This window comes from Salmo salar, chromosome 10 (genome assembly GCF_965601325.2).
Source record: "Salmo salar chromosome 10, fSalSal1, whole genome shotgun sequence".
Lineage (NCBI taxonomy): Eukaryota > Metazoa > Chordata > Actinopteri > Salmoniformes > Salmonidae > Salmo > Salmo salar.
Genome location: NC_138300.1, coordinates 109,286,808 through 109,313,672, shown reverse-complemented (window position 1 = coordinate 109,313,672; position 26,865 = coordinate 109,286,808). Strand labels below are relative to the sequence as shown.

Genomic DNA, 26,865 nt, shown 5'->3' with positions numbered 1-26,865 from the left:
CTGCTCCCGGCACGGGGGATCGGGGTCTAGATAGGCGTTAGGAGTGGTGTGGAGCTGCGGAAGAGCCCCTCCATTCAGAAGGATGCTGGTGGGAAATGCCTGGAGACAGAGAGGACGAGATTTGTCGAAAGGCTCTAGAACTGCTCTCGGATCTATGTTCTAGGGGCGAAGTGCAAAACGACAATTGTGTGGATTTCATATACTATTTTCGAGATCTTGCCAGACCGAGATACTCAGACTCAGGTATGTTGTGCAATAATGTGAAATACAACATATTGATTTAGCTATAACAATTTTAAGATAGATTTTGTACAGGATGGTGATATTCTTAAATGACTCAATCTCAGAATTTTTTGTCATCCACACTTTTGAAAAGAGCGTTATAATAGCAAATACGGCGATTTTAAAACATTTTACAAGACACTTTTTCCAGTGAAAAGTGAGGTCTAGAAACATGTTGCATAGTAGTCTACATCAATATTATCCAGAACTGGATAGCAGTCTATAGTGCATTCCCTTTTAAACAATGTAAACTACTTAGGCAAATGGCATACACTTAGGCAAGTGACTTCTCTGGTTAAATAAATAATACCAAATAATTATAATATCCTACAAGAGGTTCATCAAGGCGTCTACAGCAGCACAAAAGGAACGTTTTATTTGTGTGTGTTTTGACAGAGGGGATCGGAGCCCCACCCATTTACCATTGCCCAGATAACATAATGCTTTGAAGTTCTTGCTCACTGGCTCACACAACCATCCAGTGGCAGCAGCACTCTAAATTATTCTAAGTGTGTTATATTCTAAAGGTTAATTTGACTGTTTATTTATTTCAGCTGTATATTGACTTTGACAACTAAATTACCTTTAAGTGACAAATAGTAATGATTGATCAAATGGAAATGTTGTTTGTACCTCAGTGTGTGGTGGTTGGACTATCAAGTCACAGACCAGAGTGGTATGTGAGGTCTCTTGTTACAGTGGGTTAGCTACTGGGCTTGACTGATGCGTTTATTAAACATGTTACAAATTCCATGAAACATGCATGATCCTACAGAAGTTCTGCTAACAGATCTTTTCCCGGTTAACTCTGTGACCTATTTACTGCAGGTTGCTCCACATAAGCAACGTTTTATAGATGTAAAACTATTAAAACCCCCCAGGAAAGGGTGGGAACTAGTTTTGAACCTCCCATGTTGCCATCCATATCTGAATAATAGAGGACCACTATAAAACTTGATGCTTTGGTTTTGGTCAGGCCCACTTGAGGAGACAGTCTAATCTGGTCTGGACAGTTACAAATGGGATTTTTAGTAGGAAATAAGTGGCCATAAAGCTACATAAACTGCTGGTATGAAATGCCTACGAGCAATGGACAGATGAGAAAAGTCCATATCATATCCTCTGGTAATGCAATAAAAAGCTTATTTACATCCAAATCCATCAAGGACAGAGATGAGGTTAAGGAAACTTCTCTTTCCGTGTTTCTCACACAATCTTCTCGTGCAAAACAAAGCCTCTCTCTGTGGCAGTGGGATAGCATTGTCAGTAACCAGTAGCTTTCTGTGGATCCAACAGTCTGTTACCGCAGCCCTTCTAGGTGAAAAGCAATCAATCGGTTCTAAAGGTCCCTCTCTCTCTAGTCTCTCAATCCCCCATATCAAAATGACCTCTCACCTTTGCAATTGTGACTTATTGACATAATATTGGTGGTGCTGCTGCTGTAGGTTTATTGAACCATGACAGTCAGTGTGCTTCCCTAGAGGAACTAGACAACAGTTTAATGAAAGGCCACAACCTGGACTTCCCCTCTCTATGGATGAGTAGCAGACTAATATAAACAACACAATGGGTCTAATAGGAGAGCCAATATGACCCACTGCCTGCAGGCCTGTATGGTGTAGGAGTCTTCTATAATGAGACCACAAGGGGGCAGCTTGGACCCTCAGAGGGCCATTTATCGCCAAAGTATCTCAACTTCATGAAAATCTCAACTTTAGTAGATCAAAACCTACTGAGTGTTGTGGATGTGTACGGATCTGTGAGGACAATGAATATTATCAAACATTATATAGAACTAATGTGATCATTCAGTGATGAAATCCCTACACTCTTTTAAAAAAAGGTGCTATCTAGAACCAAAAAGAGTTCTTCGACTGTCCCCATAGGAGAAAACTTTGAAGAACCCCTTTTGGTTCCAGGTAGAACCCATTTGGCTCCAGGTAGAACCCTTTCCAAAGAGGGTTGTACATGGAACCAAAAATAGTTATTTCTGTATCCAAAAAGCGTTCTCCTATAGGGACAGCCGCAGAACCCTTTTGGAACCCCTTTTTCCATGAGTGTACTATCAACAGAATGAGTCACTTCAAGAAGCTTCTTAGGAACATGTTTATGTTCATGCCTGTCTCCTGTTTCTGTAGTGTGAGGCAACTTGATGTACAAGCACACCCCCTGGACAGGAAGCTTTTCTATCACAGGGCCTTACCCTCAATCTATTTCCATAATGCTGAGTGCCAAGCAGAGAGGCACTTGGTCCCATTTTTACAGTCCTTTGTATGTCTTGACACGGGATCGAACTCCCAACCTTCTAATCTCAGGGCCCACAAGGCCACTGAGTTGGTCTCCGTCTTCCGCATTCGTCCTGCATAAAACTTCACATCACAGTGGTTCTCAATCTAATCTTTCTTGCTATAGCCCATGTAATGTTTCTTCATCAAAATCTCAGGATTAAATCAGAGGTTTGTCAGCTTGATTGTTACTTTACCACCCACTGAATACAATAACTGAATGGGTTTGATGCACCATCCATGTGAAGTGCAAAAGTATCAGTAATAATTGATCAATCAGTAAACATGTATTCCCTAGTCCCTGACAGCAGGAGATACACATGGAGGCCACTGTTTTGGTAAAAGGCTGAGGGATGGGGCTGGAGTAGCTTCCCTGGAGGTATTGCAATGCAAGACTAGGGCTGGAGAAATGTAGCCACTCTTAAATTCATAGACAGAGCTATGGATGCAAGGACTGAGCCTCCATGATGTAAAAAAATACAGTTTTAACTATGTTTTGAGGCTGTGCAATGTTTGTTTACATTTACGTTGTTTAACCCTTCCTTTATGTTCCAGGTCAAATTGACCCAGAACAGAAATTCTATTTTACATAACTTTTTCCACTATGACCCTTCATCTACCCTTCTCAAACTGGTAAAACAATTAATAAATAAATGAATACAAAATTAGTGACATACATGATGTTCTGAGTAAATTTGACCCCTGCAATTTGACCCCCGCAATTTTACCTTGGCCTTGTTCTACCGTATATAACCTTGGTCTAGAAACAAGCTGCTTTCTGTGATGAGCAACACTTCATCTGAAGTCAATTTGACCTTGACCTCAACCTTTGACCTTTATGCTAGAGACAAATGATCTTCTGTGCAATAAATATCTATCCATGATGATCACAAGGATATAAGTATGTTTCCCTGTGATGTTCAGAGGCCGAGGGGACAGTGGCCTGAAGTTTGGCAAATAAATAGTAAAAAATGTCATGAATGTCATAAAATGTCATAATTTGATTGATTTATGACTTTGGTAGAGTAATCAAACATTTGGCTCTACGTTTTTAACAGTTGGGACTATCAACTCAGGGAAAAAGGCATATGAAAGAAGACAATCTCAGCTACTGGAAAATATGTTTTGGGATATATTTCTACTGTATTTATAATCTTTATGTACTTACTTTACCTACTATACGGGCCAAATTGACCCCGAACCCAAAATAAGGGAAGGGTTAAAACATTGGCGTAAAACAGACTCATATTTTGGTTACAGCAGTTGAAATAAGCACATGATGCATTTAAGTCATATTCTTCAAGAATCAGTGAGTACATTCATTTATAAGTCCAAAAATGCATGTAGCAAATCCAGAATCCCTGTTTAAATCCATCCTGCAACTCTTTATGAAGATCAACACCAATCATGCATGTGTGAAATATTTGTTTGATCATCAGACAACCTTGGCCAACAGCTCCTCTCGCTTGTTGTGTTTCGTACAATTGTATCATCAAAGAGAAAGTTAGACACAGTCAACACAGGTCACCGGGAGTGAAGTCTCTTAGCGAAGATGAAACATCTATTTAAACATTTTGCATTGTTTAAAAAAGATATGCAATACTTCTGTTATAGTCCCCAATACAGTATTTCTCAAGACTGTTGGTGCCTTTACATTTGATTGTTTTTACACACATCATTTATAAGCAGGGGTTGGAATCGGTTCAAGGAACAGAACCAGAAACCATAAAATAAAAAATAAAAATAGGAACAGAACCTGAACCTGAACCAAGAACAAAAGTGATCGATACTGTTCCGGAACAGAAAAAGCATGGGAACTGGTTAATAATGTTATTTTACATTCCAGGGATTTTTTTTATTAAAACCCAAAGCGCCTATGCAAAGCCCTGACTTTGTCACTCAGAAACTTATTCCAGTGTCTTCATGCCTGACAGCTGAAAATCTTTGCCAGTGTGTGTGTAGGCTACCTGACCCTCCTCAGAAGCATAGTCTGGGGGAGGGGGGGGGTATTTTTGTAATAATAATGTATATTCTTTTTGTTTTTGCTTAATCTGATTGGGAGGGCATGGGGAACCAGGCCCACCCATGCCTACGCCCCTGGTGCCGCTCTGCACACACAAGCTTGTTAGTTAGCTAGCTAGCTCTGGTCTAGCTCTCGTCAGCTCTAGGTGGCATTATGTGTAATGTAATGGAACTGAGAGTCATGATAAAGGGCTAGCTCTGGTCCAATGTTAGTTAAGCCAACTCAAAGACATTCAAAGTTCCTTCATAGAAGCACTCCTCTGTTGGTACAATTCTGTGGACCTAATCCAGATAATGCATGTCATAACAACAAGATGCCCAGTGCGTCATGCACAGTGCTCTCCTCACCCACGAATTTCAGTTGCATCTCTCATCCTACACTACACTTGTCTGTCCACTGCATGTAGATAGCCTGCCCCACTCCATAGAAACCTGCTCTATCCATTGGTGAAGTAATTTAATGTCGAGCTATGATTTCAGAGGTTTAAAAATTAACAGAAAATAACAATATAAACGTACTTTTTGGGGGTTTGAACCTGTTCAGAACTTTATTTTTCTGGTTGGAAAGGTGGAACTGAACAAAATAAATTATGGTTCTGTTCAGAACAAAACGATTGGTAAATAATTTTGGTTCCAACACCTGTATTGAAATATGTGAGAAAATGTGTGATTCCATAAACTGTCGGACACTAATTTGTTGGTTAGCAGACATACTGTAAATAAATAATCTTTCACACATTCTTTGACAGACTGTGGAGCTTGAATTGTAGGAGTGTTCTTTGTAATTTTAACCTTGGCTTCTTTTTAAAAGCTGTTTTCACACGTTGCTCTCATAGCCTGTCTGAGCTTCTGCCTGTCTGAAATGGAACACAGGATATATTATGCTTACAGTGTGAAATATCAGAGAAGTTCAATTCATTTATATGGATAGACCCTATCAAGGTCACCACATGTTGTTCCACCATGATTTGTTCTCTAATCCACAGTATGAGCAAACACAACCATAGCAGGGCTGCCTAATTAGTACATTATATCCCCTACACAGCACATTGAATATACATAGTCCTATACATACTGGATATACAATTATAAAAAACACGTGAAACGTGAAATCAGCATGTCTACACATTTGGTGTGTGTGTGTGTGTGTGTGTGTGTGTGTGTGTGTGTGTGTGTGTGTGTGTGTGTGTGTGTGTGCGATGTGCGTGGGAGTGCTAGTGTTGGGTGGTTGATTAATACAATATTAATAATTTAAATAATTAAGCCAGTGCTAATTAAACATGTCAGTCAATGTTCCTTTGAGAAAGTTTTTAACTTTAACCCTGAGTCGTGTTTGTAATGAATTGAGCTGCAGATTTAATTAGAGGCAGTGGTATTTAGAGCTCATTATATTGATTGCACCTTGTCAGTTTTAGGATAGGAAGACCAGATTTGTCCCAGGAGGGCTGGGAGTTTGGTGGGACAACAACTTTCATACATTCAATTAGCAAGGGAAAGAGCCATTCTGCTTCCAAACTCCTCATAAAGTGTCCTTGATTTCTTCTCTTTTTAGAACAGCCAAATGTAGATATACCAAAGATTGTCAAAATAGCAGACAACCAGATGAGTGAATCCTCAAAATCTGGTCCCACAATGTCTGGGCATGCCATCTCTCTGTGGCTTAGTGCAGAAGTCCCAGTTGGTCTCCAGTGCAGTATGTGGGCCAGCCCAATGAGCCCATGGATCCCTGGCTGCACACTGTGAATGTTTACTGCAGAGCTGCAAAGCCCAACCAGGATGGAGTGGTGGGAGGAATAACTCAACACCAAATGAGGCTCCATTTCCCTCCACTGCTCTAGATAATCAAAGGGAAGTACAGCCGAGAGACAGTGTACACGTACAGATCTGATTGGAAGCTATGGCAGTTGCAGGACACTGACAGGGGCTTATTCACTATGGACCAAAAGCCCTCGGTGTCTGTATAGCCTGATTCACAATGACTGGGGAGGGGAGACATTACATTAACATTTTAGTAGACACTCTTATCCAGAGCGACTTACAGTAGTGAGTTCATACATTTTCTCGTACTGGTCCCCCATGGAAATCGAACCCACAAACCCTGGCGTTGGAAGCGCCAGACAAAAGCCTATCTCAGACAAAAGCCTGTTCCCTTTCACTGTCTGTGAGAGGCCATTTGAGATGGGAGGACTTACTGATGAGTTAATGTTGACTGAGCAGTACTCTATAACCTGCTAAAACCCATCGGAGTTTTTCATCCCTTGCTAATGGATACAATTGCAGGCTTCGTCTTAAAATGCAGAGGACAATGTCCATCAAATTGTCCTTACGTCTTTCCTTACAGTGATGTTCATGATAAAGTACACATTTTTGTGCAATAGCAAGATGAGGAAAACATTGAGACATATAAAGAAAAGTTAATAGCATAAATAATATGTTGATATCAATACAAATAATATCTTTGTACTATCCCCTGACTTGCCCTAATTCCATCTCTCACAATGGTTCTGTCGGTCCAGATGTTTCGGTGAGCCTGCTGTCACTGTTGGTGACCACCTGTGGCCTGGCTCTTTTCGGGGTCTCACTCTTCTTTTCATGGAAGCTGTGCTGGGTGCCACGGTGCGACCGTGGCCTTCCCGAGGGCTTGAAGGATGGCCAAGGGGACCAGCAGCCAGTCCTGATGGAGATGGATGGGGTGGAGAATGAGTACAGCGAGGACTGTGTTAAGGAGCCCTCAGGCCTTTTAGCACCAGAGTCAGCCATGAAGATCAGCCACACGTCCCCAGACATCCCCCTGGAGGTCCAGTCCAAGCCCAAGGAGAACCACATCCGCCACATTGCCCGCGTGCAACGCCAGATCACTGAACCCACCTCTTCTGTCCGGTCAGCCCCACAACACAGAAACAATAACAAGGCAATTCAACTAACCCTGTTGCATTAGGTCTATAGATAGCTAATGATAACTGGTTTCTCTACCCTCTGTAGGCACAACTCATTCCGCCGCCAGATGAACCTATCCAACCCAGACTTCAACATGGGCCAGTTCCAGAGACAGGAGTCCCTGGCCACTCTGGGCCGGATCAAACCTGAGCTCTATAAGCAGCACTCCGTGGACACGGACGACGGCAGGAGGGCCGACAGCTGCGGCCGGATACACTTCATTCTCAAGTTCGACTGTGACCTGGAGCAGCTCATCATCAAGATCCACAAGGCCCAGGACTTACCGGCCAAGGACTTCACAGGAACCTCTGACCCTTATATAAAAATCTACCTGCTCCCCGACCGCAAGACCAAGCACCAGACCAAGGTTCACCGCAAGACCCTCAACCCTGTTTTCGATGAGGTCTTCCTGTTCCCTGTGGCCTACGCTGAGCTGCCCACACGCAAACTGCATTTCAGTGTCTACGACTTTGACCGCTTCTCCCGCCACGACATCATTGGCCAGGTGGTGGTGGATAACTTCCTGGACCTAGCAGACTTCCCCAGAGAGACTAAACTCTGTAGGGACATCCAGTACGTCACCTCGGTAAGCTAACCTCTTTATGTCTTTCAATACACTTTGTCTCTCAATACAGTTGATATTGTCTTAGGTACATGGACAAGCAACAATAAATGCACTATTGTGACTTAATGAATTAGTGAATAAGGAGACATTATCTAAGAGTTTAGTGGGGAGTCACTGTTCCCCAAGAACCACCCCATGGTGTTAAAAGAAGGCTAACATAAAAATATACTTAGATGGGTGAATAATACATGATCACACCAGGAAACACAAGGGGTAGTGACCTACATTTCAGTTGGCAGTAAAGAGGCTGCTTTTACATGAGAGGATACAGAGCTGGAGATTGTCTAGATTATTCACATGGACTACATGGATCACAATAGGGAGTTGTAACATACTGTAGGTTTCATCTGTTCCATTGAATCTCACTGGACATGTTAGAAAGGCTCTGGAGTCTCAATTGTCTGTCTCAATAGGCTTCTACAGTCTCATTGGAGTCTCACTGAAGAAATAAGGACTATGGTGTCATTGAAGGATTGTACGTTGTCTGCAGTCTCAAGGAAGGACTGTAGTCTCAGTGAAATATATACAGTACCAGTCAAAAGTTTGGACACACCTACTCATTCAAGGGCTTTCTTTATTTTTACTACACTGCTCAAAAAAATAAAGAGAACACTTAAACAACACATCCTAGATCTGAATGAAAGAAATAATCTTATTAAATACTTTTTTCTTTACATAGTTGAATGTGCTGACAACAAAATCACACAAAAATAATCAATGGAAATCCAATTTATCAACCCATGGAGGTCTGGATTTGGAGTCACACTCAAAATTAAAGTGGAAAACCACACTACAGGCTGATCCAACTTTGATGTAATGTCCTTAATAAAACAAGTCAAAATGAGGCTCAGTAGTGTGTGTGGCCTCCACGTGCCTGTATGACCTCCCTACAATGCCTGGGCATGCTCCTGATGAGGTGGCGGATGGTCTCCTGAGGGATCTCCTCCCAGACCTGGACTAAAGCATCCGCCAACTCCTGGACAGTCTGTGGTGCAAAGTGGCGTTGGTGGATGAAGCGAGACATGATGTCCCAGATGTGCTAAATTGGATTCAGGTCTGGGGAATGGGCGGGCCAGTCCATAGCATCAATGCCTTCCTCTTGCAGGAACTGCTGACACACTCCAGCCACATGAGGTCTAGCATTGTCTTGCATTAGGAGGAACCCAGGGCCAACCGTACCAGCATATGGTCTCACAAGGGGTCTGAGGATCTCATCTCGGTACCTAATGGCAGTCAGGCTACCTCTGGCGAGCACATGGAGGGCTGTGCGGCCCCCCAAAGAAATGCCACCCCACACCATGACTGACCCACCACCAAACCGGTCATGCTGGAGGATGTTGCAGGCAGCAGAACGTTCTCCACGGCGTCTGCAGACTCTGTCACGTCTGTCACGTGCTCAGTGTGAACCTGCTTTCATCTGTGAAGAGCACAGGGCGCCAGTGGCGAATTTGCCAATCTTGGTGTTCTCTGGCAAATGCCAAACGTCCTGCACGGTGTTGGGCTGTAAGCACAACCCCCACCTGTGGACGTCGGGCCCTCATACCACCCTCATGGAGTCTGTTTCTGACCGTTTGAGCAGACACATGCACATTTGTGGCCTGCTGGAGGTCATTTTGCAGGGCTCTGGAAGTGCCACTCCTGCTCCTCCTTGCACAAAGGCGGAGGTAGCGGTCCTGCTGCTGGGTTGTTGACCTCCTACGGCCTCCTCCACGTCTCCTGATGTACTGGCCTGTCTCCTGGTAGCGCCTCCATGCTCTGGACACTACGCTGACAGACACAGCAAACCTTCTTGCCACAGTTCGCATTGATGTGCCATCCTGGATGAGCTGCACTACCTGAGCCAATTGTGTGGGTTGTAGACTCAGTCTCATGCTACCACTAGAGTGAAAGCACCGCCAGCATTCAAAAGTGACCAAAACATCAGCCAGGAAGCATAGGAACTGAGAAGTGGTCTGTGGTCAACACCTGCTGAACCACTCCTTTATTGCTTGCTTATTGCCTATTATTTCCACCTGTTGTCTATTCCATTTGCACAACAGCATGTGAAATGTATTGTCAATCAGTGTTGCTTCCTAAGTGGACAGTTTGATTTCACAGAAGTGTGATTGACTTGGAGTTACATTGTGTTGTTTAAGTGTTCCCTTTATTTTTTTGAGCAGTGTATTTTCTACATTGTAGAATAATAGTGAAGACATCAAAACTATGAAATAATACATATGGGATCATGTAGTAAGCAAAAACAAATCAAAATATATTTGAGATTCTTCAAATAGACAAGCTTTGCCTTGATGATAACTTTGCACACTCTTGGCATTCTTTCAACCAGTTCCACCTGGAATGCATTTCAATTAACAGGTGTGCCTTGTTAAAAGCTAATTTAAAAAGTACATTTTTAAAAGTACATTTTTTTCCTGTGGCAGTCCTCATGAGATCTAGTTTCATAACAGCGCTTGATGTTTTTTGCGACTGCACTTGTTCCGGATTGACTGACCTTCATGTCTTAAATTAATGATGGACTGTCATTTCTCTTTGCTTATTTGTGCTGTTCTTGCCATAATATGGACTTGGTCTTTTACCAAATCGGGCTATCTTCTGTACACCATCCCTACCTTGTTACAACACAACTGATTGGCTCAAACACATTAAGAAGGAAAGAAATTCCACAAATTAACAAGGTACCCCTGTTATTTTAAATGCATTCCAGACTACCTCATGAAGCTGGTTGAGTGAATGCCAAGGGTGTGCAAAGCTGTCATCAAGGCAAAGGGTGTCTATTTGAAGAATCTCAAATCTCAAATATATTTTAATTTGTTTAACACTTTTTTGGGTACTACATGATTTCATATGTGTTATTTCATAGTTTATGTCTTCACTATTATTCTTCAATGTAGAAAACAGTAAAAATAAAGAAAAACCTTTGCATGAGTGGGTGTGTCCAAACTTTTGACTGATACTGTATATAGATATGTACAGTGGGGGGAAAAAGTATTTGATCCCCTGCTGATTTTGTACGTTTGCCCACTGACAAAGAAATAATCAGTCTATAATTTTAATGGTAGGTTTATTTGAACAGTGAGAGACAGAATAACAACAAAAAAATCCAGAGAAACGCATGTCAAAAATGTTATAAAATGATTTGCATTTTAATGAGGGATATAAGTATTTGACCCCTCTGCAAAACATGACTTAGTACTTGGTGGCAAAACCCTTGTTGGCAATCACAGAGGTCAGATGTTTCTTGTAGTTGGCCACCAGGTTTGCACACATCTCAGGAGGGATTTTGTCCCACTCCTCTTTGCAGATCTTCTCCAAGTCATTAAGGTTTCGAGGCTGACGTTTGGCAATTTGAACCTTCAGCTCAACCCACAGATTTTCTATGGGATTAAGGTCTGGAGACTGGTTAGGCCACTCCAGGACCTTAATGTGCTTCTTCTTTAGCCACTCCTTTGTTGCCTTGGCCATGTGTTTTGGGTCATTGTCATGCTGGAATACCCATCCACGACCCATTTTCAATGCCCTGGCTGAGGGAAGGAGGTTCTCACCCAAGATTTGACAGTACATGGCCCCATCCATCGTCCCTTTGATGCGGTGAAGTTGTCCTGTCCCCTTCGCAGAAAAACACCCCCAAAGCATAATGTTTCCACCTCCATTTTTGACGGTGGAGATGGTGTTCTTGGGGTCATAGGCAGCATTCTTCCTCCTCCAAACATGGTGAGTTGAGTTGATGTCAAAGAGCTCCATTTTGGTCTCATCTGACCACCACACTTTCACCCAGTTGACCTCTGAGTCATTCAGATGTTCACTGGCAAACTTCAGACGAACATGTATATGTATTCTTGAGTAGGGGGACCTTGCGGGCGCTGCAGGATTTCAGTCCTTCACGGCGTAGTGTGTTACCAATTGTTTTCTTGGTGGCTATGGTCCCAGCTGCCTTGATCATTGACAAGATCCTCCTGTGTAGTTCTGGGATGATTCCTCACCGTTCTCATGATCATTGCAACTCCACGAGGTGAGATCTTGCATGGAGCCCCAGGCCGAGGGATATTGACAGTTCTTTTGTGTTTCTTCCATTTGCGAATAATCGCACCAATTGTTGTCACCTTCTCACCAAGCTGGTTGGCGATGGTCTTGTAGCCCATTCCAGCCTTGTGTAGGTCTACAATCTTGTCCCTGACATCCTTGGAGAGCTCTTTGGTCTTGGCCATGGTGGAGAGTTTGGAATCTGATTGATTGATTGCTTCTGTGAACAGGTGTCTTTTTTACAGGTAACAAGCTGAGATTAGGAGCACTCCCTTTAAGAGTGTGCTCCTAATCTCAGCTTGTTACCTGTATAAAAGACACCTGGGAGTCAGAAATCTTTCTGATTGAGAGGGGGTCAAATACTTATTTCCCTCATTAAAATGTAAATCAATTTATAAAATTTCTGACATGCGTTTTTCTGGATATTTTTGTTGTTATTCTGTCTCTCACTGTTCAAATCAACCTACCGTTAAAATTATAGACTGATCCTTTCTTTGTCAGTGGGCAAACGTACAAAATCAGCAGGGGATCAAATACATTTTTCCCTCACTGTATATCACTGAGACTACGTACAATCCTTCAATGATACCATAGTCCTTATTTCTTCAGTGAGACTCCAATGAGACTGTGGACTTGTATTGAGACAGACAATTGAGACTCTAGAGCCTTTCTGACATGTCAGTGAGTCCAGTACTGTACATCTATCTACTGTCTGCCTGTAGGGCCATGCTCTTTTTTTACGTGTTAATTTTTACTTCCCATGGAAACCAGGATCCCATGATTTACCACCAGTGTTGGGATTTCAGTTAATCAATAGTATGATTAGGCTTAGACAACTCCTTGAGGACAATTAAGTCTAGGCCTAGGTACTTTCTACCATTGGCTCTACACAGGGCAAGTTGCACTTTAATATACATCTATAATTAGTACCCATGGAGATGAACAACCTGTACAAGTACAGTTGAAGTGGGAAGTTTACATACAGTTAGGTTGGAGTATTAAAGCTCGTTTTTCAACCACTCTACAAATTTCTTGTTAACTAACTATAGTTTTGGAAAGTCGGTTAGGACATTTACTTTGTGCATGACACAAGTAATTTTTCCAACAATTGTTTATAGACAGATTATTTCACTGTATCACAATTCCAATGGGTCAGAAGTTTACATACACTAAGTTGACTGTGCCTTTAAACAGCTTGTAAAATTCCAGAAAATTATGTCATGGCTTTAGAAGCTTCTGATAGGCTAATTGACATCATTTGAGTCAATTGGAGATGTACCTGTGGATGTATTCCAAGGCCTACCTTCAAACTCAGTGCCTCTTTGCTTGACATCATGGGAAAATCAAAAGAAATCAGCCAAGACCTCAGAAAAAACAATTGTAGACCTCCACAAGTCTGGTTCATCTTTGGGAGCAATTTCCAAATGCCTGAGGGTACCACGTTCATCTGTACAAACAATAGTACGCAAGTATAAACCCCATGGGACCACGCAGCCGTCATACCGCTCAGGAAGGAGACACGTTCTGTCTCCTAGAGATGAACGTATTTTGGTGCGAAAAGTGCAAATCAATCCCAGAACAACAGCAAAGGACCTTGTGAAGATGCTGGAAGAAACGGTTACAAAAGTATCTATATCCACAGTAAAACAAGTCCTATTTCGACATAACCTGAAAGGCTGCTCAGCAAGGAAGAAGCCACTGCTCCAAAACCACCATAAAAAAGCCAGACTACGGTTTGCAACTGCACATGGGGACAAAGATTGTACTTTTTGGAGAAATGTCCTCTGGTCTGATGAAACAAAAATAGAACTGTTTGGCCATAATGACCATTGTTATGTTTGGAGGAAAAAGTGGGAGGCTTGCAAGCCGAAGAACACCATCCCAACCGTGAAGCACGGGGGTGGCAGCATCATGTTGTGGGGTGCTTTGCTGCAGGAGGGACTGGTGTACTTCACAAAATAGATGGCATCATGTGGTAGGAAAATTATGTGGATATATTGAAGCAACATCTCAAGACATCAGTCAGGAAGTTAAAGCTTGGTAGCAAAATGGGTCTTCCAAATGGACAATGACCCCAAGCATACTTCCAAAGTTGTGACAAAATAGCTTAAGGACAACAAAGTCAGACCTCAATCCTATAGAAACTTTGTGGGCAGAACGGAAAAGGCGTGTGCGAGCAAGGAGGCCTACAAACCTGACTCAGTTACACCAGCTCTGTCAGGAGGACCGGGCCAAAATTCACCCAACTTATTGTGCAAAGCTTGTGGAACGTTTGACCCAAGTTAAACAATTTAAAGGCAATGCTACCAAATACTAATTGGGTGTATGTACATTTCTGACCCACTGGGAATGTGATGAAAGATATAAAAGCTGAAATAAATCATTCTCTCCACTATTATTCTGACATTTCACATTCTTATAATAAAGTGGTGATCTTAACTGACCTAAGACAAGGAATTTTTACTAGGATTAAATGTCAGGAATTGTAAAAAAAACTGAGTTTAAATGTATTTGGCTAAGGTGTATGTAAACTTCCAACTTCAACTGTCCATATTTCTGTGCATTTGGATTAGAATTGCTAAAAGGTATGACGTGGAGAAGAGTTAGTGGAAGATTGAAGGCAAATTAAAGACAGATCTAAAAGCTATCAATCCATTAACAGCCAGTCACTTTAAATAAGGTCGGAAATATAGGCTAAAATACTTTTTTTTAAATATATTTTTAGATATTTTTACAGCTTTCCTCAGGAGGTCAGACTTTCACATGTTGACTCTCAGAGAATGTCAAGCTTGGCGACTTCCTAGATCAAAAAAAAAAAACTACATTCTGTGTCATGCGGGTGAGCTCACTTGGGAGCCATCGGTTTCCTTTTAATGTGTAAGCAAGTACACACACACACACAGTCACATATACACACAAAACGGCCACACACACACAGACATAATGTACACAAACATAATGTACACAAATTCACACGCACACACTCAGCCAACTGGGCCAGCCCCCCTGGGAACAGAGCATGGGACATCAGAAGTCCAAGCACTAGTCCATGCATAAATCATACCTCAGGGTGAAGTTGGGTTTCAAACATCCCATATGTAACATAAAAGCTGTAAACTGGCATCACATTTGGCCTTAAAGTGCTACATCTCCATAAATAAAAACTGTAGGATCGCATGAAGAGTAAGGAGGTCAAGAACACTGTTTGAAAATGTTACACACCACCTACTTCTTTGATAACATCAATTACAAGTAATGCTAAATGTTTGAAATGTTTTTTTTTACCATATCCCACACCTTCCAGGGCCAGAGAGAGATACAAGTGCACCAGCTCCAAACCTTTTACTTGGTCTCTATAAGCCTCTAGGTCAGACAGCCACCTTTATGAGTGTTGAATTGAACCGGTAGACAATAGAACAGGATCAATGGCGGTTTATCCTGTCAGGAAGATGAAGGATCTGGATCTATACGGATGGAGGGACCTGTTGCTGTTTACCACATTGGTAACACTTTTAATTAGACACAGCTTAACTCATCTGTTCTAGAACTCAGAGGAAGACCAATAGCCTCTTCAGGTTCACATTAATTGTTGGGTTGTTATAACAAACATTACAAAGACCGCAGTAATCTGTGTCCCTGACACAACATTCAATAGTACTGATCTGAGCCAACTTGGGACATATTGTAATTAGATAAGATTTTTGATTAATCGAATGACTGTGTGTGACATGATCCATTGCAGATGGTTTACTTTTAGTAGTGGTTTCTTTGCAGAAATTCGACCATGAAGGCCTGATTCACGCAGTCTCCTCTGAACATGTTGAGATGTGTCTGTTACTTGAACTCTGTGTGGCCGTGTGTGTGCTGGCTAAGGAGTATTGGTGTCTCTGAGGGGTCTTTGGCCTGGTTTGCTAACTACCTCTCTCAAGAGTGCTGTGTATAAAGTCAGAACATCTGCTGTCTCAGCCACTGCCTGTTACCAAAGGTGTACCCCAAGGCTCGATCCTAGGCCCCATGCTCTTTTTAATTAAACTTCTTAGGGCTAGGCTCCTTTTTTCTCCACTTCCTGTCTGAATGAAGTGCCCAAAGAAAAATGTCTGTAGCTCAGGCCCGGAAGCCAGGATATGCATATAATTGGTACCATTGGAAAGAAAACACTTTGAAGTGTGTAGAAATGTTAAAACAATATAGTAGAATATAACACAATAGATATGGTAGGAGAAAATCCAAAGAAAAACCAACAAGAAGTTTTTATTTTGAGAGACCATCCTCTTAGATATTCAAAAGAAAGGTCATATTGAAAGTTAGCTCCCTGGATGCAATTCCTATGGCTTCCACAGGGTGTCAGCAGTCTATGTTCAAGGTTTTAGGCTTGTAACTTCAAAAACAAATAAGATATATCAGTTTTAGCAGAAGGACACAGTCTTGGAAAGTTGTGTTTGCGCGCTATGAAGACATTATGCACCAGCTAAAATCGGTTTCCTATTGAACATACTTCTTTCTGTAAGAAATATTATAGTTTGATTACATTTTAGGGTATCTGAGGAGTAAATAGAAATGTATTTTGACTTGTTGAAACAAAGTTTAGGGGTAGATTTTCGGATTCCTTTCTCTGCAAGTTGAACGAGTGGATTACTCAAATCAATGGCGCCAACTAAACATACTTTTTGGGATATAAAGAAGGATTTTATCTAACAAAACAACACTAGATGTTATAGCTGGGACCCTTTGGATGACAAATCAGAGGAAGATTTTCAAAAAGTAAGTGAATATTTAATCGTTATTTGTGAATGTATGAAACCTGTGCCGGTGGAAAAATATTTTTATGTGGAGTGCCGTCCTCAAACAATCGCATGGCATGTTTTCGCTGTAATAGCTACTGTATATTGGACAGTGTAGTTAGATTAACAAGATTTTAAGCTTTCAGCCAATATAAGATGTTTAAAATCCATATTATTTATGATTATTTATTTGAATTGCGCGCACTCCAGTTTAATAACCTGTTGTGGATAGGGGGCAGTATTTTCAAGGCCAGATAAAAAATGTACCCGATTTAATCTGGTTACTACTCTTGCCCAGAAACTAGAATATGCATGTAATTAGTAGATTTGGATAGAAAACACTCTAAAGTTTCTAAAACTGTTTGAATGGTGTCTGTGATTATAACAGAACTCATATGGCAGGCAAAAACCTGAGAAGATTCCATGCAGGAAGTGCCCTGCTGACAATTTGTTGTCCTTCTGTTGCATCTCTATCGAAATTACAGCATCTGTGCTGTTACGTGACACTTTCTAAGGCTTCCATTGGCTCTCTAAAGCCTTCAGAAAGCGGAATGACGCGTCTCCTGTCTCTGGGCAAAGTAGAGCAGCAAAGTTTGTAAGTGGTCTGCCTGGGGACAGTGAGACTGGAGATCACGAGACCTCACCATTTTTTTCTTTCTCTCTTTGAATGAATACAACGTTGTCCTGTTGGAGTATTATCGCTATTTTACGAGAAAAATAGCATAAAAATTGATTTTAAACAGCATTTGACATGCTTCTAAGTACGGTAATGGAATATTTTGAATTTTTTTGTCACGAAATGCGCTCGCGCGTTACACTTTGGATAGTGACCTGAACGCACGAACAAAACGGAGGTATTTGGATATAACTATGGATTATTTGGAACCAAAACAACATTTGTTGTTGAAGTAGAAGTCCTGGGAGTGCATTCTGACGAAGAACAGCAAAGGTAATCCAATTTTTCTAATAGTAATTCTGAGTTTAGTGAGCCCCGACGTTGGCGGGTGTCTGAATAGCTAGCCTGTGATGGCTGAGCTATGTACTCAGAATATTGCAAAATGTGCTTTCGCCTAAAAGCTATTTTAAAATCTGACATAGTGATTGCATAAAGAAGTTCTGTATCTATAATTCTTAAAATAATTGTTATGTATTTTGTCAACGTTTATCATGAGTAATTTAGTAAATTCACCAGAAGTTTTCGGTGGGTATGCTAGTTCTGAACATCACATGCTAATGTAAAAAGCTGTTTTTTGATATAAATATGAACTTGATTGAACAAAACATGCATGTATTGTATAACATAATGTCCTAGGAGTGTCATCTGGTGAAGATCATCAAAGGTTAGTGCTGCATTTAGCTGTGGTTTGGGTTTTTGTGACATATATGCTTGCTTTGACTATGACTATTTTTGGCTGGGTACTCTCCTGACATAATCTAATGTTTTGCTTTTGCTGTGAAGCCTTTTTGAAATCGGACAATGTGGTTGGATTAACAAGAGTCTTATCTTTCAAATGGTGTAAAATAGTCATATGTTTGAGAAATTGAAGTTATAGCATTTTTAAGGTTTTTGTATTTCGCGCCACGCTCTACCATTGGATATTAGGCGAGGCGTTCCACTAGCGGAACGTCTGTCCTCAACAGGATTTAACTAGAAGTTGTCCCGCTAGCGGGACCACTAGCCCTAAGAAGTTTTTACATCAACAACATAGCTCAGGCAGTAGGAAGCTCTCTCATCCATTTATATGCAGATGATTGTCTTATACTCAACTGGCCCCTCCCTGGATTTTGTGTTAAACGCACTACAACAACGTTTCTTAGTGTCCAACAAGCTTTCTCCGCCCTTAACCTTGTTCTGAACACCTCCAAAATAAAGGTCATATGGTTTGGTAAGAAGACTACCTCTGAAGGTTTAGAGCTTGGGGTAGTCACCTCATACAAGTACTTCAGAGTATGGCTAGACGGTACACTGTCCTTCTCTCAGCACATAAAGCTGCAGGCTAAAGTTAAATCTAGACTTGGTTTCCTCTATCGTAATCGCTCCTCGTTCACCCCAGCTGATGAACTAACCCTGATTCAGATGACGATCCTTCCCATGCTAGATTATGGAGACATAATTTATAGATCGGCAGGTAAGGGTGCTCTCGAGCGGCTAGATGTTTTTTACATTTTACATTTAAGTCATTTAGCAGACGCTCTTATCCAGAGCGACTTACAAATTGGTGCATTCACCTTATGATATCCAGTGGAACAACCACTTTACAATAGTGCATCTAAATCTTTTAGGGGGGGGTTAGAAGGATTCATTTATCCTATCCCAGGTATTCCTTAAAGAGGTGGGGTTTCAGGTGTCTCCGGAAGGTGGTGATTGACTCCGCTGTCCTGGCGTCGTGAGGGAGCTTGTTCCACCATAGGGGTGCCAGAGCAGCGAACAGTTTTGACTGGGCTGAGTGGGAACTGTGCTTCCTCAGAGGTAGGGGGGCCAGCATGCCAGAGGTGGATGAGTGCAGTGCCCTCGTTTGGGTGTAGGGACTGATCAGAGCCTGAAGGTACGGAGGTGCCGTTCCCCTCACGGCTCCGTAGGCAAGCACCATGGTCTTGTAGCGGATGCGAGCTTCAACTGGAAGCCATTCGGCCATCAGATTTGCCACCACTCCTTATAGGACTCATCAGTGCACTCTATACTCCTCTGTAAACTGGTAATCTCTGTATATCTGTCGCAAGCCCCACTGGTTGTTGCTTATTTTTAAAACCCTCTTAGGCCTCACTCCCCCCTATCTGAGATATCTACTGCAGCCCTCATCCTCCACATACAACACCCGTTCTGCCAGTCACATTCTGTTAAAGGTCCCCAAAGCACACACATCCCTGGGTCGCTCGTCTTTTCAGTTCGCTGCAGGTAGTGACTGGAACGAGCTAGAAAAAAAACAGTGTTCGTTGTTTGCAGTAACTTTGTTGCAATATCGCAAACGGACGTGGCCGTTTCACTATTATTTATTCCAGCTTTAAGGCATTATCTAGGCCCATGAGTGATGCAGCTCTAGATTTTGGTTTTTTAACTATTTTAAGGTCATCTATAAATATATTCAGGCCCTATGTTCCTCCAGGAATGAAGAGAATTAAGTAAGTAAATAAGTAATATAAATATATTGAGGAGTAAAGTACGTAAAGGCCAATCCATTTATCAGGTTGAGAGAATGACAGAGGGAAGAGGAAAAGGTCAATCAGGATGATTTACTAGGCCAACTGCTGAGAGAAGACCTGTCACCACTGAAAAGCTACACATCCAAATGTTGTTCACATTCCCACCAGGTCCATTGAGTATTAAAGGCCCAGTGCAGTCAAAATTCAGTTTCTGTGTTTTATATCATATTGTACAACAGCTGATGAAACTAACACTATAAAAGCATTTGGTCACACTTTATTTGGATAGTCTGGATAGTCTATGTAGATGCTCCACAGATGGTCATACTATCTTAATTTTTTATTTCACCTTTATTTAATTCTTAGGGATAGGCGTCCCGTTGTGCAGCGCCTTGTGTCACCATCGCAGATTTTAAACAAACAACATAGGCCAATAGTGGCGAAGCAATTACAATTTTGCAATTAACACTAGAGTGATAGATGTGCAGATGAGGATGTGCAACTTGAAATACTGGTGTGCAAAAGAGCAGAAAAACAAAAACAAATATGGGGATGAGGTAGGTAGTTGGTTGGATGGGCTATTTACAGATGGGCTGTGTACAGCTGCAGCGATTGGTAAGCTGCTCTAACAGCTTACGCTTAAAGTTCGTGAGGGAGATATAAGTCTCCAACTTCAGTGATTTTTGCAATTCGTTCCAGTCATTGGCAGCAGAGAACAGGAAGGAATGGCGGCCAAAGGAAGTGTTGGCTTTGGGGATGAACAGTGAAATATACCTGCTGGAATGCGTGCTACGGGTGGGTGTTGCTATGGTGACCAGTGAGCTGAGATAAGGTGGAGCTTTACCTAGCAAAGACTTATAGAAGACCTGGAGCCAGTGGGTTTGGCAACGAATATGTAGCGTTGATACGTTAAGGTTATGGTTAGGATTAGGTTTAGAATAAGGGTAAGTGTTAAGGTTAAGTTTAGGGTTAGGATAAGGGTTAGTAGGTAGATAGTTGAAATGTTACTGATGTAGAGCATCTACAGATGGACTTCACTAATAAAGTGTTACCAAAAATTGGATCAGTGTTATTTCCTGATAGTTGCTGGTTGAAAATACAATCTACACAGGACCTTCTAATCAGCAGGTTTGCATGGGCGGAAGTTTCGGCTTTCCATAGTGGCGTCACCATGTGGTAAATTGGTTAATAGACCAATAACAAAGAGAGTTTTCAGTTTCCTCCAGTTTTCCCCTCCCCATTTTAAGTCATTTTTGCTCAATATAATTTTTGCCCACAATTACAGTAAGGTACTAAATTGTTACCCAGAAATTATTTGATATTGATATAAAAACGGCTGCATTGGGCCTTTAAGAATCTTTTATTCACAAGATGACAACAGAATCATCCCAAACTCTGTCATTGTTAAATAGTCAAACATGAGTACTACCTTAGGTGGTTCTAATGTGTTAGCTTACTCTGATTCTGTCAGTGTACATTTAGCAGATAGCAGCCCAGGGTAGCACAGCTAAAGTGGGGAATCATGTCGTTCCACAGTGGGTCACAACTGCTGACTTACTGTCTGATGTTGTAATAAGATGACATGGTCTTACACACGCCGGCTATCGCAAAGCCATTTCCTCTCTCCATCTCACTCTGTTTCTCTCTACTGACATGGTAGCAACACACCCTGTCTATTAAGAGGCCCTTTAAAAAGAGAGAGAGCGAGATCCCAGGGTGATGGATAATTACAGAAGATAGACTGCCAGCATTCTCACTCAGCCATATTGGGGGCCTTTAGAGCGCCAGTGTAATTTCATTGAAAGAGCACAAGTTACCATAATTCCACCACTGACTTGATTGAAGTGCTTCAACGAATAGAGGGGACTGTTATGCTATAGTCTGCAGATGGAAGTGGTTCATTTGATTATTTAGCCTGAGAGGGAGGGGTTATATAGTTCCACCCCTAATCTCTCCTCTGTGTGTGTGTGTGTGTGTGTGTGTGTGTGTGTGTGTGTGTGTGTGTGTGTGTGTGTGTGTGTGTGTAGAGGCCGAGCATGTCTGTGTGTGACTTGTTCCACTTTACGATGGAAACCTCCTGCTGTGCGTTCTGAGTGACCATGTCAGCATTGCAAAGTGTGGACTGATGATGATGTAGGTTAGAGATCACTGTGGTTCCTTGCCCTATGTTGACAGACTTGATAAATCAACTCCTTTGTTTGATTCAATTGATAGTGATATTGGACACGGGCCAGAGAGCAGTATTAGTGCGCCCTAATGTTGTTTTGGATACAGTAGATTGCATTAGATCTGCCATTACAACCATCCAGAAAGAACACTTATTGATGTGCCAATTTTACATTTTCCACCATGGCACCTGACCTTTTTCAAACTCCCAATCAATGTCCTTGTCTAAAAAATGAAAAGTCAACAACAACCTCCAAAATCGTTCACATTCCTTGCAGGACAGGACATGAATTACAATGCACAAAGAATAAGACAATAAACAGCATACATTATTAGTGCAAGTCCTTAGCAACCATGTCCATTGATCTCTGGTGGATGTGATGCAAGGTGTTTTAGAGGCTTTGAAATGGAACATCAAAGTAGTTAACTATCAGAGTTGAGACCCATTTATAACAACATGCATTTTTCATATACAGCATATTAGAATAATGTAGCGCATCAGACAGCATGTTATTCTTAAACTTTTAGCTTAACTTTTGAGCTTTGAAATCACAGTTTGGGACACTATTCCTACAGAAATTAATTTTCCAATTCAGGTCAGTCATCATTGAGTGAGCAACGAGCATAAATGGAGCTGTGTTTGCCTTTCAGTATATTCAAACTTCCGTTACTTCATCAGTGAACATATTCCCTTAGTAAAACCCTTTCCATAGAGAACACAGTGTGCTATATGAGGAACTAAACCCAGTTGCCAATATTGACGATGGGCTTCTCAGAGCCATGACAGCCAGGCAGAGACGCCAGATAACCCTGGCAACAGAGCTCCAGCAGAGTGGGAGCTAGCTAGCTTCTCAGGGAGGCTGTGTGTGTGTGATACTGGGACTGACCACTGACCAGGCAGGAGGTGACCAGGCCAGTCCTGATAATGAGCGCTTCTCTATGGAGAGCTGGACTGACCTTTCCTGCTGATGCAGAATAATGGGGCTTCCCTCCCACTGAGCCCAGGGGCCTGCTGACGGGAACCTTCACACATGGGGAATGCTCTGTTATAACACACCTGTAGAGCTAAGGGTTAAGGAGCACACTCGCAGCAGTGGAGGCTGCTGAGGGGAGGATGGCTCATAATAATGGCTGGAATGGAGTGAATGGAATGGTATCAACCACATGGAAACCACATGTTTGATGCCTTTCCACCTATTCTGCTCCAGCCATTACCACGAGCCTGTCCTCCCCAACTAAGCTGCCACCAACCTCCTGTGACACACACAAAGCTTAATTCAGATGTCAGGCTAGTGCTAGCCAAGCCTGAAGATGCTGCTTATTTAGAGTGGGCTCCCAGCTTCTAAAACCTACAGGATTAACAGGGTTGTCAGGGTTACCTACCATTGTGAGGTGCATGCCTCAACTGGAGGTGAGACTCGTGGCCTCCATATTCCCTGCCAGTAACTAACCTTGTGAGTGATGCTGGTGTCTGACGAACGCATCACTCTCACAGAAAAGCTATTTTCAAAGGTGATAATTGGATTGCTGCTCTTCCTGTTAACTCAAACACGGTTCACTGTGAACCAGCAGAATCTCTAACAGGGATGCCAGAGCTATAATTTATGGTGACATCGTGAGACATTCAGTTACTAAACATTTTTCATTGATGTTTTCATTGCTTTGTAGGACAATGTGGACTTGGGCGATCTCATGTTCTCCTTGTGTTACCTACCAACGGCTGGAAGGCTGACCATCACAATGATCAAGGCTAGGAACCTCAAAGCCATGGACATCACTGGAGCCTCAGGTAGGGTCAACCATGTGGGGACTGGGGCTCTAGTCTAATATGACAGGGTAATATTTCAAATGGAATTGTAATTTCTGTCTCCCGGTCTTTTAATGACATTGGCCAATGAGCAGAAGGCATGACAAAACATATCAACATAGCATGACTGTTGAGGAGGCCATGTCTGCATCCAAAATGGCATCATATTCCCTGTATAGTACAGTACTGTTGACCAGAGGCCTAATGCGGACATACCCCATCTGTTACTCCTTGGGTTTACCCTTTCCCTCCCTGTGTCCCAACTCTCTCTAGATCCCTATGTGAAGGTGTCTTTGATGTGTGAGGGACGGAGATTAAAAAAGAGAAAAACATCCACCAAGCGAAACACTCTGAATCCAGTCTACAACGAAGCCATAGTATTTGATGTACCTCCTGAGAACATTGATCAGATCAGTCTCCTAATAGCAGTGATGGACTACGATCGGTAAATACATTAAAACATTTTGCAAAGCTTCTATGAACTGAACCCCCCTACCGTTATGGCAGCAGTTTGTTTTATTTTCTGCAAATAGCCGACAAGTTTGTGGTGACTACGATACACTGAACAGAAACGGAGAAAACAGTATATTAGCCATATCCAAACACATAGCTGAGCCTCCCTAAGTGTAACACATTTTAGTTGTTCATGGGTTTGGAAAGCAGCTGGCATTCTGTTAACCCAGCTCAATAGAGAGAGAGAGAGCGAGAGAAAAAAAAAATGTTGACGAACACGCCTGGAGAACACAGAGTACAGACTCCTTGCCTCCTGATGCTGTTCAGAGTAAATATTTGAGGAGTTGATATAATCTGCCAAACATCACTATAATTATTACACCAAAGAACACGCTGTTGGACAGGATACCAAACCTACGATATGATTTTTATTATTATTAAGTGAAAATGTGTAGACAAGCACAAATCCACATGATTTCAAACAAAAACATGAATGGGAGTGCATGTATGGAAACAGAAGGTTTTGATGAGATTGTATGTTTGTTGTGACCCCCTATCCCACAGTGTAGGTCACAACGAGATCATTGGAGTGTGTAGGGTGGGCAACGAGGCAGAGAGCCTGGGACGAGGCCACTGGAACGAGATGCTATCGTACCCCCGCAAGCCCATCGCCCACTGGCACCCCCTAGTAGAGGTACAGTTTGTGTGTGTGTGTGTGTGTGTGTGTGTGTGGTAAATCCATTAATACTGTATGTCCGCCCGTCCGTCCGTCTTTCTATGTGACTCAATGTGTATACTGATGGAAGAAGAAAGACTGTTTTATCCTTGACATTATGACCACACATCTCAAGGGGAAGTAGACAACAAGCAAGAGGAAGAGGCTTCATTCACTAAGCTGTTTAGAAACACTACTCCTCCACCCTCATTAACTGACCTGAAACAGTTCCTGGACTACATTAACATTTACAGTCATGTAGCCTACACAGTGAAATAACTTAAGTGCCTGTCATTTACTAACATTGTAGCTGCACAGTCAGCCCTGGGGTGTATTCACTAGAATGAAACAGAACCGGAAGCTTACTTAACCCATCAACCACATGCACACACTTGACTTTTCATTATTTTCCCCTCGCGGCTGTTCATGCCTTGGTGTTTTGAAATCTTTGTGCAAGACTCGCTGACCCTCAAGACCACAGACAGTTGTCATCAATAATTCACATCCCAGGCCACACCCTCTTTATTAATATTCTCTAAAACAGCCATTTAAACTGTGCTCAAACCTGACCTCTCTCTCTCTCCCCATCCATCCATCCATCCATCCATCCATCCATCCATCCATCCATCCATCCATCCATCCTTTTTAAGCTATTAAATGCCAGCTGGAAAATGCATGCTAGTTGTTAAACGAACTGCAATCTGAATTGGAGGTCCTCTAAAAGTAGAAACATTGAATTAGTGATTTTTATTAAACGGAGCATGGCATTGCAGAGGCACAGTGCATGACAATGGATTTGTGGACAGAGGCGCAACAGAACGCAAAGGGGGGCCGGGCCGTACACACAGAGGACAATTTCTGGGTAAAACGAATGAAATCTTCAGAGTGCATTATGTGACTTCAGCCTCCTACTTTCCATTTGCTGAAATTAGATTTCACTTCTGAATCTTTCCTCTTCGTGCAATTCAGCTGTCCATTGTATTCCTAGACCTCATATACTGTAGCCTGGTTGTTATGTTCATCTCTCTGACTGTGTTTCTGTCTCCTATCTGTGTGTTCTCTAGTGGGTGGGCCAGGGGACTGCAGGTGGAAGTCAGGGCGGTTCCACCAACTCTCTGAAGACTCCTCCCTCACCATGATATTATTATTATTATTATTATTATTATTTGTATTATTATGTGGAGAACACAGGGTGGTGAAGAGGATCAACAGAGAGCCTCAGCATCAAAAGAGTAGGAGAGAGCATTAAGCTGATGGTAGTTGTTACACTCAGTTTCCCTGACACAGATTAAGCTGCGTGGGGGACCATGTTTAGTAAACTGCATGTCCAGTGGCCATTTATTAGTACTATTTGTTTAAAATGCAAAAAGTGATCCAGTTTCAGTTGGGAGGTAACTGTATAGTCTTGTTTATGTCTTGTTTATCACACATTGTTACAATTAATTGATATTTGTTCTTTGGGTACAGTGCATGGGTTCTTTCTTTTTTCCTGTAATATTGTCATTTCTAATGCTCTTTGGTTGATTACATGTGAAATACTAGCATACTGTAAACACAAAATGTACCATGAAACTAAGACCTAGTATGTAAATTGTCCATTCAGATGTTACTAAATAAATATTTATATAGTA

General features: G+C 42.0%; 1 protein-coding gene across 1 annotated transcript; it reads left to right on the top strand.

Annotated features, from left to right (window-relative positions):
- On the top strand, nt 1–26,865 carry syt9b (synaptotagmin IXb). The gene is made up of 7 exons (XM_014125481.3): nt 1–243; nt 7,106–7,469; nt 7,572–8,112; nt 23,928–24,048; nt 24,340–24,511; nt 25,084–25,213; nt 26,299–26,865. The coding sequence occupies exons 1-7, from the start codon at nt 96–98 to the stop codon at nt 26,371–26,373; spliced, it is 1,551 nt and encodes a 516-aa protein (XP_013980956.1). The 5' UTR covers nt 1–95; the 3' UTR covers nt 26,374–26,865.